This window comes from Panulirus ornatus, chromosome 11 (assembly GCF_036320965.1).
Source record: "Panulirus ornatus isolate Po-2019 chromosome 11, ASM3632096v1, whole genome shotgun sequence".
Lineage (NCBI taxonomy): Eukaryota > Metazoa > Arthropoda > Malacostraca > Decapoda > Palinuridae > Panulirus > Panulirus ornatus.
The window spans coordinates 16,185,452-16,197,937 of NC_092234.1; the positions used below are offsets into that span (position 1 = coordinate 16,185,452).

Sequence of the window (12,486 nt, forward strand, 5' to 3'; positions counted from 1 at the left end):
CCTCACACAAGTCTCCTTCCCAAGCTCACTTACTCTCACCACCCTCTTCACCCCAACATTCACTCTTCTTTTCTGAAAACCCATACAAATCTTCACCTTAGCCTCCACAAGATAATGATCAGACATCGCTCCAGTTGCACCTCTCAGCACATTAACATCCAAAAGTTTCTCTTTCACGCGCCTGTCAATCAACACGTAATCCAATAACACTCTCTGGCCATCTTTCCTACTTACATACGTATACTTATGTATATCTCGCTTTTTAAACCAGGTATTCCCAATCACCAGCCCTTTTTCAGCACATAAATCTACAAGCTCTCCACCATTTCCATTTACAACACTGAACATCCCATGTATATCAGTTATTCCCTCAACTGCCACATTACTCACCTTTGCATTCAAATCACCCATCACTATAACCCGGTCTCGTGCATCAAAACCACTAACACACTCATTCAGCTGCTCCCAAAACACTTGCCTCTCATGATCTTTCTTCTCATGCCCAGGTGCATATGCACCAATAATCACCCATCTCTCTCCATCAACTTTCAGTTTTACCCATATTAATCGAGAATTTACTTTCTTACATTCTATCACATACTCCCACAACTCCTGTTTCAGGAGTACTGCTACTCCTTCACTTGCTCTTGTCCTCTCACTATATATATATATATATATATATATATAAGGGAGCGGGGGGCTGGAAATCCTCCCCTCTCATTTTATTTTTTTTTTAAATTTTCTAAAAGAAGGAACAGAGAAGGGGGCCATGTGAGGATATTCCCCCAAAGGCCCAGTCCTCTGTTCTTAACGCTACCTCGCTAATGCGGGAAATGGCGAATAGTATGAAAAAAAATATACATATATATATATATATATATATATATATATATATATATATATATATATATAAAAAAAAAAACGAGAGGGGAGGTATTTCCAGCCCCCGCTCCCTTCCCTTTTAGTCGCCTTCTATGACACGCAGGGAATACATGGGAAGTATTCTTTCTCCCCTATCCCCAGGGAATTATATATATATATATATATATATATATATATATATATATATATATATATATATATATTTTTTTTTTTTTATACTTTGTCGCTGTCTCCCGCGTTTGCGAGGTAGCGCAAGGAAACAGACGAAAGAAATGGCCCAACCCCCCCCCATACACATGTATATACATACGTCCACACACGGAAATATACATACCTACACAGCTTTCCATGGTTTACCCCAGACACTTCACATGCCTTGATTCAATCCACTGACAGCACGTCAACCCCGGTATACCACATCGCTCCAATTCACTCTATTCCTTGCCCTCCTTTCACCCTCCTGCATGTTCAGGCCCCGATCACACAAAATCTTTTTCACTCCATCTTTCCACCTCCAATTTGGTCTCCCTCTTCTCCTTGCTCCCTCCACCTCCGACACATATATCCTCTTGGTCAATCTTTCCTCACTCATCCTCTCCATGTGCCCAAACCACTTCAAAACACCCTCTTCTGCTCTCTCAACCACGCTCTTTTTATTTCCACACATCTCTCTTACCCTTACATTACTCACTCGATCAAACCACCTCACACCACACATTGTCCTCAAACATCTCATTTCCAGCACATCCATCCTCCTGCGCACAACTCTATCCATAGCCCACGCCTCGCAACCATACAACATTGTTGGAACCACTATTCCTTCAAACATACCCATTTTTGCTTTCCGAGATAATGTTCTCGACTTCCACACATTCTTCAAGGCTCCCAGAATTTTCGCCCCCTCCCCCACCTATGATCCTCTTCCGCTTCCATGGTTCCATCCGCTGCCAGATCCACTCCCAGATATCTAAAACACTTCACTTCCTCCAGTTTTTCTCCATTCAAACTCACCTCCCAATTGAATTGACCCTCAACCCTACTGTACCTAATAACCTTGCTCTTATTCACATTTACTCTTAACTTTCTTCTTTCACACACTTTACCAAACTCAGTCACCAGCTTCTGCAGTTTCTCACATGAATCAGCCACCAGCGCTGTATCATCAGCGAACAACAACTGACTCACTTCCCAAGCTCTCTCATCCCCAACAGACTTCATACTTGCCCCTCTTTCCAAAACTCTTGCATTCACCTCCCTAACAACCCCATCCATAAACAAATTAAACAACCATGGAGACATCACACACCCCTGCCGCAAACCTACATTCACTGAGAACCAATCACTTTCCTCTCTTCCTACACGTACACATGCCTTACATCCTCGATAAAAACTTTTCACTGCTTCTAACAACTTGCCTCCCACACCATATATTCTTAATACCTTCCACAGAGCATCTCTATCAACTCTATCATATGCCTTCTCCAGATCCATAAATGCTACATACAAATCCATTTGCTTTTCTAAGTATTTCTCACATACATTCTTCAAAGCAAACACCTGATCCACACATCCTCTACCACTTCTGAAACCACCCTGCTCTTCCCCAATCTATATATTTATTTATTTTCCTTTGTCGCTGTCTCCCGCGTTAGCGAGGTAGCGCAAGGAAAGGGATGAAAGAATGGCCCAGCCCACCCACATACACATACACGTCCACACATGCAAATATAGATACCTATACATCTCAGTGTTTACAAATATATATATATACACACACAGACATATACATATATACACATGTACATAATTCATAATGTCTGCCTTTATTCATTCCCATCGCCACCCCGCCACACATGAAAAAACAACCCCTTCCCCCTGCATGTGCACGAGGAAGCGCTAGGAAAAGACAACAAAGGCCACATTTGTTCACACTCAGTCTCTAGCTGTCATGTAATAATGCACCGAAACCACAGCTCCCTTTCCACATCCAGGCACCACAGAACTTTCCATGGTTTACTCCAGATGCTTCACATGCCCTGGTTCAATCCATTGACAGCATGTCGACCCCGGTATACCACATCGTTCCAATTCACTATTCCTTGCATGCCTTTCACCCTCCTGCATGTTCAGGCCTCTCTTTTTCACTCCATCTTTCCACCTCCAATTTGGTCTCCCACTTCTCCTCGTTCCCTCCACCTCTGACACATATATCCTCTTGGTCAATCTTTCCTCACTCATTCTCTCCATGTGACCAAACCATTTCAAAACACCCTCTTCTGCTCTCTCAACCACACTCTCTTTACTACCACACATCTCTCTTACCCTATTATTACTTACTCGATCAAACCACCTCACACTACAAATTGTCCTCAAACATCTCATTTCCAGCACATCCACCCTCCTCCACACAACTCTATCTATAGGCCACACCTCGCAACCATATAACATTGTTGGAACCACTATTCCTTCAAACATACCCATTTTTGTTTTCCGAGATAATGTTCTCGACTGCCACACATTCTTCAACGCTCCCAGAACTTTCACCCCCTCCCCCACCCCATGATTCACTTCCGCTTCCATGGTTCCATCCACTGCCAAATCCCCTCTCAGATATCTAAAACATTTCACTTCCTCCAGTTTTTCTCCTTTCAAACTTACCTCCCAGTTGACTTGTCCCTTAACCCTACTGTACCTAAAAACCTTGCTCTTATTCACATTTACTCTCAACTTTCTTCTTTCACACACTTTACCAAACTCAGTCATCAGCTTCTGCAGTTTCTCACATGAATCAGCCACCAGCTGCTGTATCATCAGCGAACAACAACTGACTCACTTCCCAAGCTCTCTCATCCACAACAGACTGCACACTTGCCCCTCTTTCCAAAACTCTTGCATTCACCTCCCTAACAACCCCATCCATAAACAAATTAAACAGCCATGGAGACATCACACACCCCTGCCGCAAACCTACATTCACTGAGAACCAATCGTTTTCCTCTCTTCCTACACGTACTCATGCCTTACATCCTCGATAAAAACTTTTCACAGCTTCTAACAACTTGCCTTCCTCACCATATATTCTTAATACCTTCCACAGAGCATCTCTATCAACTCTATCATATGCCTTCTCCAGATCCATAAATGCTACATACAAATCCATTTGCTTTTCTAAGTATTTCTCACATACATTCTTCAAAGCAAACACCTGATCCACACATCCTTTACCACTTCTGAAACCACACTGCTCTTCCCCAATCTGATGCTCTGTACATGCCTTCACCCTCTCAATCAATACCCTCCCATATAATTTACCAGGAATACTCAACAAACTTATACCTCTGTAATTTGAGCACTCACTCTTATCCCCTTTGCCTTTGTACAATGGCACTATGCACGCATTCCGCCAATCCTCAGGCACCTCACCATGAGTCATACATACATTAAATAACCTTACCAACCAGTCAATAATACAGTCACCCCCTTTTTTAATAAATTCCACTGCAATACCATCCAAACCTGCTGCCTTGCCGGCTTTCATCTTCCGCAAAGCTTTTACTACCTCATCTCTGTTTACCAAATCATTCTCCCTAACCCTCTCACTTTGCACACCACCTCGACCAAAACACCCTATATCTGCCACTCTATCATCAAACACATTCAACAAACCTTCAAAATACTCACTCCATCTCCTTCTCACATCACCACTACTTGTTATCACTTCCCCATTTGCACCCTTCACTGAAGTTCCCATTTTCTCCCTTGTCTTACACACTTTATTTACCTCCTTCCAGAACATCTTTTTATTCTCCCTGAAATTTAATGATACTCTCTCACCCCAACTCTCATTTGCCCTCTTTTTCACCTCTTGCACCTTTCTCTTGACCTCCTGTCTCTTTCTTTTATACATCTCCCACTCAATTGCATTTTTTCCCTGCAAAAATCGTCCAAATGCCTCTCTCTTCTCTTTCACTAATAATCTTACTTCTTCATCCCACCACTCACTACCCTTTCTAATCAACCCACCTCCCACTCTTCTCATGCCACAAGCATCTTTTGCGCAATCCATCACTGATTCCCTAAATACATCCCATTCCTCCCCCACTCCCCTTACTTCCATTGTTCTCACCTTTTTCCATTCTGTACTCAGTCTCTACTGGTACTTCCTCACACAAGTCTCCTTCCCAAGCTCACTTACTCTCACCACCCTCTTCACCCCAACATTCACTCTTCTTTTCTGAAAACCCATACAAATCTTCACCGTAGCCTCCACAAGATAATGATCAGACATCCCTCCAGTTGCACCTCTCTTTTGTAGCGCTACCTCGCACACATGAGGGGGAGGGGGTTGTTATTTCATGTGTGGCGAGGTGGCGATGGGAATGAATAAGGGCAGACAATATGAATTATGTACATGTGCATATATGTATATGTCTGTGTGCGTATATATATGTATACCTTGAGATGTATAGGTATGTATATTTGTGTGTGTGGACGTGTATGTATATACATGTGTATGTGGGTGGGCTGGGCCATTCTTTCGTCTGTTTCCTTGCGCTACCTCGCTAATGCGAGAGACAGTGACAAAGTAAAATAAAATAAATAAATATATATAATTGCAGAACCCGACAAAGCAAAATGATAAAAAATATATATTTTTTTTTTCATACTATTCGCTATTTCCCGCGATAGCGAGGTAGCGTTAAGAACAGAGGACTGGGCCTTTGAGGGAATATCCTCACCTGGCCCTCTTCTCTGTTCCTTCTTTTTGGAAAAAAAAAAAAAAAAAAAAAAAAAGAGAGGGGAGGATTATATATATATATATATATATATATATATATATATATATATATATATATATATATATATATATATATATAATTATCCTTGGGATAGGGGAGAAAGAATACTGCATGTCATAGAAGGTGACTGAAAGGGATGGGAGTGTGGGGCTGGAAATCTTCCCTGCTAGTTGACTTTCCAAGAGAAGGAACATAGAAGGGGGCCTAGTTAGGATTTTTCCCTCTAAGACTCAGCCATCTGTTCTTGATGCTACTTGCTAATGTGGGAAATGGTGAATATGTATGAAATATATGTGTGTGTGTGCCATGCCTGAGATTTGAATCTGGGCTACCAAGAATCGTAAGCAGTTGGTGCAAACACTTGACCACCAGTGGGCTAAAATCTATTTTCACAGAATTGCTGTTTTCAGCTCTAGGGCTCTTCCCACTTGCTGTGGGTCTGTAGAGTGAGACAGGCCACCCTCACCTTGGCTGCAAGGATGTTGCAAATCAACTCACTGGCATCTTTGTAATATCAGATGTAATGTTCACCTGCAAATCAATATAACTAATTTACGACTGTGCGCCTAAGAGTTGAACTTGGGCTACCAAGAATGGTAAGCAGATGACGCAATCATTTGATCACCAATGGGCTAAAACTATCTCTATAGAACTGCTAACTACAGCTCCAGGGCCCTGCTCACTCAATGAGGGCCTGTAAGGTGAGACAAGCTACCCACACCCTGGTCTCGAGGATGCCACAGATTGCGCAGTGGTAAAATGGTTTACGTTGATTTACATGAGAACATTACATGTTTTGATATATAGTTATAACTATGTAGGCATGAATGCATGCTTTACATTCATTAAAAAGCACTGATCCAGGACGGTTGTATTTCAGATACAGATGCCAAAGGGGTTTTTGTTATGGTATAATTCAGTTGAAGATTTTTGTTTGTAAAGGAGGTTTGAATAGACATTTTAGTCATACATAATTAATATATTTATAAGCAAAATGAAAGAGAGAGGATTGCTCTATGAATAAGTCTGTGTCTCACTTTAGCTCACTGGACTTAGGTTGAGAATGTGTATGAGTGAACTGATAGACTCTAGAATCTTCATCCATCCATGCAAATATGAGTGAAGGTATTAGATAAATATGTGAATATGTAATCTCTAATTGATCGTTACTGGTCCCTGAATGATCTGTAATCTATTAATCAGTTTATCCTCTTCCTACATTTAGGTTTAGTTCCCAATTGAAAGGTTTTAGTCCCCTGTTTAACCAGTGTTAGTTCCCTTTTGATTGACTTTTGTCCCCATGGAATCAGTTTTATGCTAAACTTCATTAGGAGTAATTAATGCAACTTTTAGATTCATGTTCAAACACTTTTCTTACCTTCATCTGCTCCTTATGTCACCTCACTAAAGCAGGAAAGGTGAACATGTATGAAAAACCTATATAAGAATTTCAAATTGTGCTTCACCTTAGCAAAGTTGCTTTAATCAATTGAACAGTCTGGTTGTCCCAAATTGTGCATTTCTTCTCTACTTTAAAACATATCTTCTTCTTCCTACAGCAAATGCAACGGGTCCTATATCTTTACTGGTTTCATCTGATGACAGCAATGAGCAGGAACAGGTGGGTTTTCGCTGGCACTTACATGATGATGCAATGCTAGTGACTCCTTCCATACCCAACCCCACCTACCACATGCATTCTTCACTTTACACTTGTGTGTGTCAAGATGGCAACAGGCATTCTTTCAGGAGATGCAGCATTCATGGCTGTACTCTGCAGAGACTTTTGTGCAGTGAACACATTATTGCCACTAGTCCTACAGCATAACCATGGACATTGAACAAGTGATGCCATAACACAGAATGGATGCCAGGCTAAAAGACTATACAAACATGCATTGTACATATTGGAATTCAGTTGTGAAATGTGTTATGAAGTGTGGCATAAGTGATGGCAAGGCCAATGGTGTTGGTGTTGGGTCAGTACATGATATTGGGCTTTACATGACCAATGGCTCCTGTAATACAGGAGCTACAGCAATTTATCAAGTGTAATATAGTGTAAAATATGTGGGCAAGAGACATGTATAGCACTGTACAGAAACTTTTAATTTAAGATTTTAACATATCGAGTCAAGCGTGAATCAAGAAGTGTGTGTATGTGATTGTGGATCTATTTATTTATGTATAAGTATTAAGTATTTATAAGTTAATTAGATTTTAAGGTTAAATTCAAACAACCATGCTCAGGGCAATTAATGGCAAGAGAGAAACACCAGTGATGATGTTAAATCACTGTATCGAGAAAAAACATCCATCAGCAAATAAAGATGATACTTTACATTATATGTCTTTACATTGGCCTGTCAATTTTTTAAAAGTATGTTTCCCGTATGAAAGGAAGCATTAAAGTCCTTAAGCATCATCTTTAATCCTAATATCCCTCTTGTGCATGTTTTTGTATTTCACAGTGCTAATAATGTTGGCCTATTGAGTTGTTTAACCCATCAACAATCAGTCTGCTAAGGAATGATTCTAAATATTCTTCCCGATGGTTCTTTTGTTCATTTTCACAATTTGCCCTCTAACTTTCAAGAAAGTCTATATACATATCATTAGGATTCTAAAGAGACTTATCCTTTCTTCTGGAATTGTTAATTTGAGCTTATTTAATTTAATTTACTTGTAACTCTACTCCCATACTCCCAACTTCAGCAACAAAGCATCATTTTTGAAAAAAAATTGTGGGATTCTTTTTTGAAATTTGTTTTAAGTTGGGGCCAAGCAGTTACAGCATTTTCTAACTTTTAGCAAATCATATATTGTAAAAATCTTCATGGAAATTTGTGCACATTACTTGAAGGGAATTTTAACACTGGTTAAGATAAGCTTGTTACACCTACAACTCCATAACCCTCTCCTTGTATTACCACCTTCTAAACATTAACAGAAAAAACTAGGATTTCTCCTTGAAGGCTTAGGTTGGAGTGTGTGATGCAGGATGAAAACAGCATAGACATAAGTGCTGTTTTTGATGAGAGGAACCTGGATTAAACGTTTAGGCTTTGAAATGAAGTTGAAGGGGAATGGTTTGAAAATGTGTGGAGACAGGCTGGGGCAAGAGAAATGGTAGGTGATATGGTAATGAGGATATAAATTCAGGGGCATGGGACACCCACCCTAGATAAAAATTGGAAAGACCTTGTAAAGATGCGTGCTAAACGAGGATTGGTAACTGGGAATGTTTGGACTGAAATAAAGTGCATATACATGAGTAGATGCACGCTGAACGAGGATTGGTAACTGGGAATGTTTGGATTGAAATAAAGTGCATATACATAAGTGAGTGGGGTTGAGGTTAATGGCATTACTGGATTACATCCAGACTGTAACTGACTAGCATATAAAGGAGACGTTTGATGTGAAATTCCTGAAAAGTGTAGCAGGAGATTTCTTATTACTTTTTGATACTGTGAATGTCTGAAGTGGTTTTAAGATACAAGTCAGTGACATATTTGTCAAAAAAGTAATGAAAGTGAGTGAGTGATAAAAAATATTCTTATGAAAACCTATGCTGACTTCAGAAGATGTAGTGTATTGCAAAAGGAGATTGAAAAAAAAAAAAAAGTGAGACCCTTAACTAAGCAGATAGTGCAGAAGGCCATGCTGATCTGGGAATTGTCAGTTACCACAGAAACACTTGCAAACCAACAGAATGTACAAAAACTTTACCGAATTGAGACTGGGGAGGGATATGCTGCTCTATGTAAAGGAATTCATTTAATGTAACAGATGTGTTCCTGTAAAATGTTGCTCTTAAATGAAACTAAATGGAGCCACCTGTACCACAGGCTTACTGTTATGAAATGAGGATACAATTCCAGGGAATATTTCTGGACACATTTCATTCTGTTCTGTGTTATTTAAGTATGTTAAAGATCATTATCAATTGGAAAATAAAAAGTTTCACTTATATCAGTTGGACTTCAAACTAATGTACATTAACACATCCAGTTTCATGACAGTTTTTTATGTGTTTACATATCACTAATATATCGTAAATGCTGGTGCTTCTCTCCTCATTTCAGCATTTATGAAATTCACAATGTCTTGGGAATAAAGTCAGGGGTTGGTGAATAGACAAGAGCAACGGAAGGAGTAGCATTCCTCCTAAAGCAAGAGTTGTGAGAATATGTGATAAAGTGTAAGAAAGAAAAACTGAAAGCAGATGGAGAGATCGGTGATTATTGGTGCCTATGCATCTGGTCATGAGAAGAAAGATGATGAGAGGCAAGTGTTTTGGGAGCAGCTGAGTGAGTGTGTTAGCAGTTTTGATGCACGAGACTGGGTCATAGTGATGGTCAATTTGAATGCAAAGGTGAGTAATGTGGCAGTTGAGGGTATAATTGGTGTACATGGGGTGTTCAGAGTTGTAAATGGAAATGGTCAAGAGCTTGTGGATTGGTGTGCTGAAAAAGGACTGGTGATTGGGAATAATTGGTTTAAAAAGAGATCTATACATAAGTATACGTATGTAAGTAGGAGAGATGGCTATAGGGCATTATTGGGTTACATGTTAATTGATAGGGGTGTGAAAGAGAGACTTTTCGATGTTAATGTGCTAAGAAGGGCAGCTGGAGGGAGGATGTCTAATCACTATCTTGTGAAGGCGAAGATTTGTAGAGGTTTTCAAAAGGAAGAGAGAATGTTGGGGAGAAGAGAGTTGTAAGAGTGAGCTTGGAAAGGAGACTTGTGTGAGAATGTACCAGTTGAGATTGAGTACAGAATGGCAAAAGGTGAGAGCAAATGATGTAAGGGGAGTGGGGGAGGAATTGGATGTATTTAGGGAACCAGTGATGGCTTGCATAAAAGATGCATGTGGCATGAGAAAGGTGGGAGGTGGGCAGATTAGAAAGGGTGAGTGAGTGGTGGGATGAAGAAGTAAGATTGTTAGTGAAAGAGAAGAGAGAGGCGTTACGACGATTTTTGCAGGGAAGTATTGCAAATAACTAGATGTACAAAAAGGAAGCGGCAGGAGGTTAAGAGAAAGGTGCAAGAGGTGAAAAAGATGGCAAATGAGAGTTGAGGTGAGAGAGTATCATTAAAACTTAGGGAGAATAAAAAGATGTTTTGGAACGAGGTAAATAAAGTGTGTAAGACAAGAGAACAAATGGGAACATCGGTGAAGGGGACATATGGGGAGGCATTAACAAGTAGTGATGGAGTGAGTATTTTGAAGGTTTGTTGAATGTGTTTGATGATAGAGTGGCAGTTATGGGGTATTTTGGTCGGGGTGGTGTGCAAAGTAAGAGGGTCAAGGAGAATGGTTTGGTAAACAGAGAAGAGGTAATGAAAGCTTTGCGATGAAAGCCAGCAAGGTAGCAGGTTTGGATGGTATTGTAGTGGAATTTATTAAAAAAAAGGGGTGACTGTGTTGGTGATTGGGTGGTAGGGATATTCAATGTTTGTATGCATCATAGTGAAGTGCCTAAGGATTGGTGGAATGCATGCATAGTGCCATTGTACAAAGGCAAAGGGGATAAAGGTGAGTGTTCAAATTACAGAGGCACAAGTTTGTTGAGTATTCCTGGGAAATTATATGGGAGGGTATTGATTGAGAGGATGAAGGCATGTACAGAGCATCAGATGGGGGAAGAACAGTTTGGTTTCAGAAGTGGTAGAGGATGTATGGATCAGGTGTTTGTTTTGAAGAATGTATGTGAGAAATACTTAGAAAACGGATGGATTTCTATGTAGCATTTATGGATCTGGAGAAGGCATATGATAGGGTTGACAGAGATGCTTTGTGGAAGATTTTATGAGTATATGGTGTGGGATGTAAGTTGCTAGAAGCGGTGAAAAGTTTTTATCGAGGATGTAAGGCATGTGTATGAGTAGGAAGTGAGGAAAGTGACTGGTTCCCAGAGAATGTTGGTTTGTGGCAGGAGTGAATGATGTCTCCATGGTTGTTTAATTTGTTTATGGATGGGGTGGTTAGGGAGATGAATGCAAGAGTATTGGAGAGAGGGGCAAGTATGCAGTCTGTTGTGGATGAGAGGGCTTGGGAAGTGAGTCAGTTGTTGTTTGCTGATGATACACCACTGGTGGCTGATTCAGCTGAGAAACTGCAAAAGTTGGTGACTGAGTTTGGTAAAGTGTGTGAAAGAAGAAAGTTGAGAGTAAATGTGAATTGGGAGGTAAGTTTGAATGGAGAAAAACTGATGGAAGTGAAGTGTTTTAGATATCAGGGAGTGGATTTAGCAGAGGAGGGAACCATGGAAGTGGAAGTGAGTCACAGGGTGGGAGTGGGGACAAAGGTTCTGGGAATGTTATTGAATGTGTGTAAGGTAAGAACGTTATCTCAGAGAGCAAAAATGGGTATGTCCGAAGGAATAGTGGTTCTAACAATGTTATATGGTTGTGCAGAGGAGGGTGGATGTGTTGGAAATGAAATGTTTGAGGACAATGTATGCTGTGAGGTGGTTTGATCGAGTAAGTAATGAAAGGGTAAGAGAGATGTATGGTAATAAAGAGTTTGGTTGAGAGAGCACAAGAAGGTGTGTTGAAATGGTTTGGTCACATGGAGAGAATGAGTGAGGAAAGAGTAACAAAAAGGATATATGTGTCAGAGGTGGAGGGAACAAGGAAAAGTGGGAGACCAAATTGGAGGAGGAAGGATGGAGTGAAAAAGATTTTGAGCTATTGGGTTTGAACGCATGGTTGGGTGAAAGGCGTGCAAGGAATAGAGTGAACTGGAACGATGTGGTATACCGGGGTGGACGTGCTGCCAATGGATTGAACCAGT

At 40.4% G+C, this 12,486-nt stretch overlaps 1 protein-coding gene across 2 annotated transcripts in view; it reads left to right on the forward strand.

Moving 5' to 3' along the window:
- LOC139751316 (uncharacterized) overlaps window positions 1-8,024 on the forward strand; it is a 39,283-nt gene extending 31,259 nt beyond the window's left edge. For both annotated transcript variants that reach the window (XM_071666658.1, XM_071666659.1), the window contains one exon: window positions 7,241-8,024. In XM_071666658.1, coding sequence (XP_071522759.1) covers window positions 7,241-7,509 — 269 coding nt within the window. In that variant the 3' untranslated portion in view covers window positions 7,510-8,024. The remainder of the gene's footprint in view (window positions 1-7,240) is intronic.
- Window positions 8,025-12,486: the final 4,462 nt, after the last annotated feature.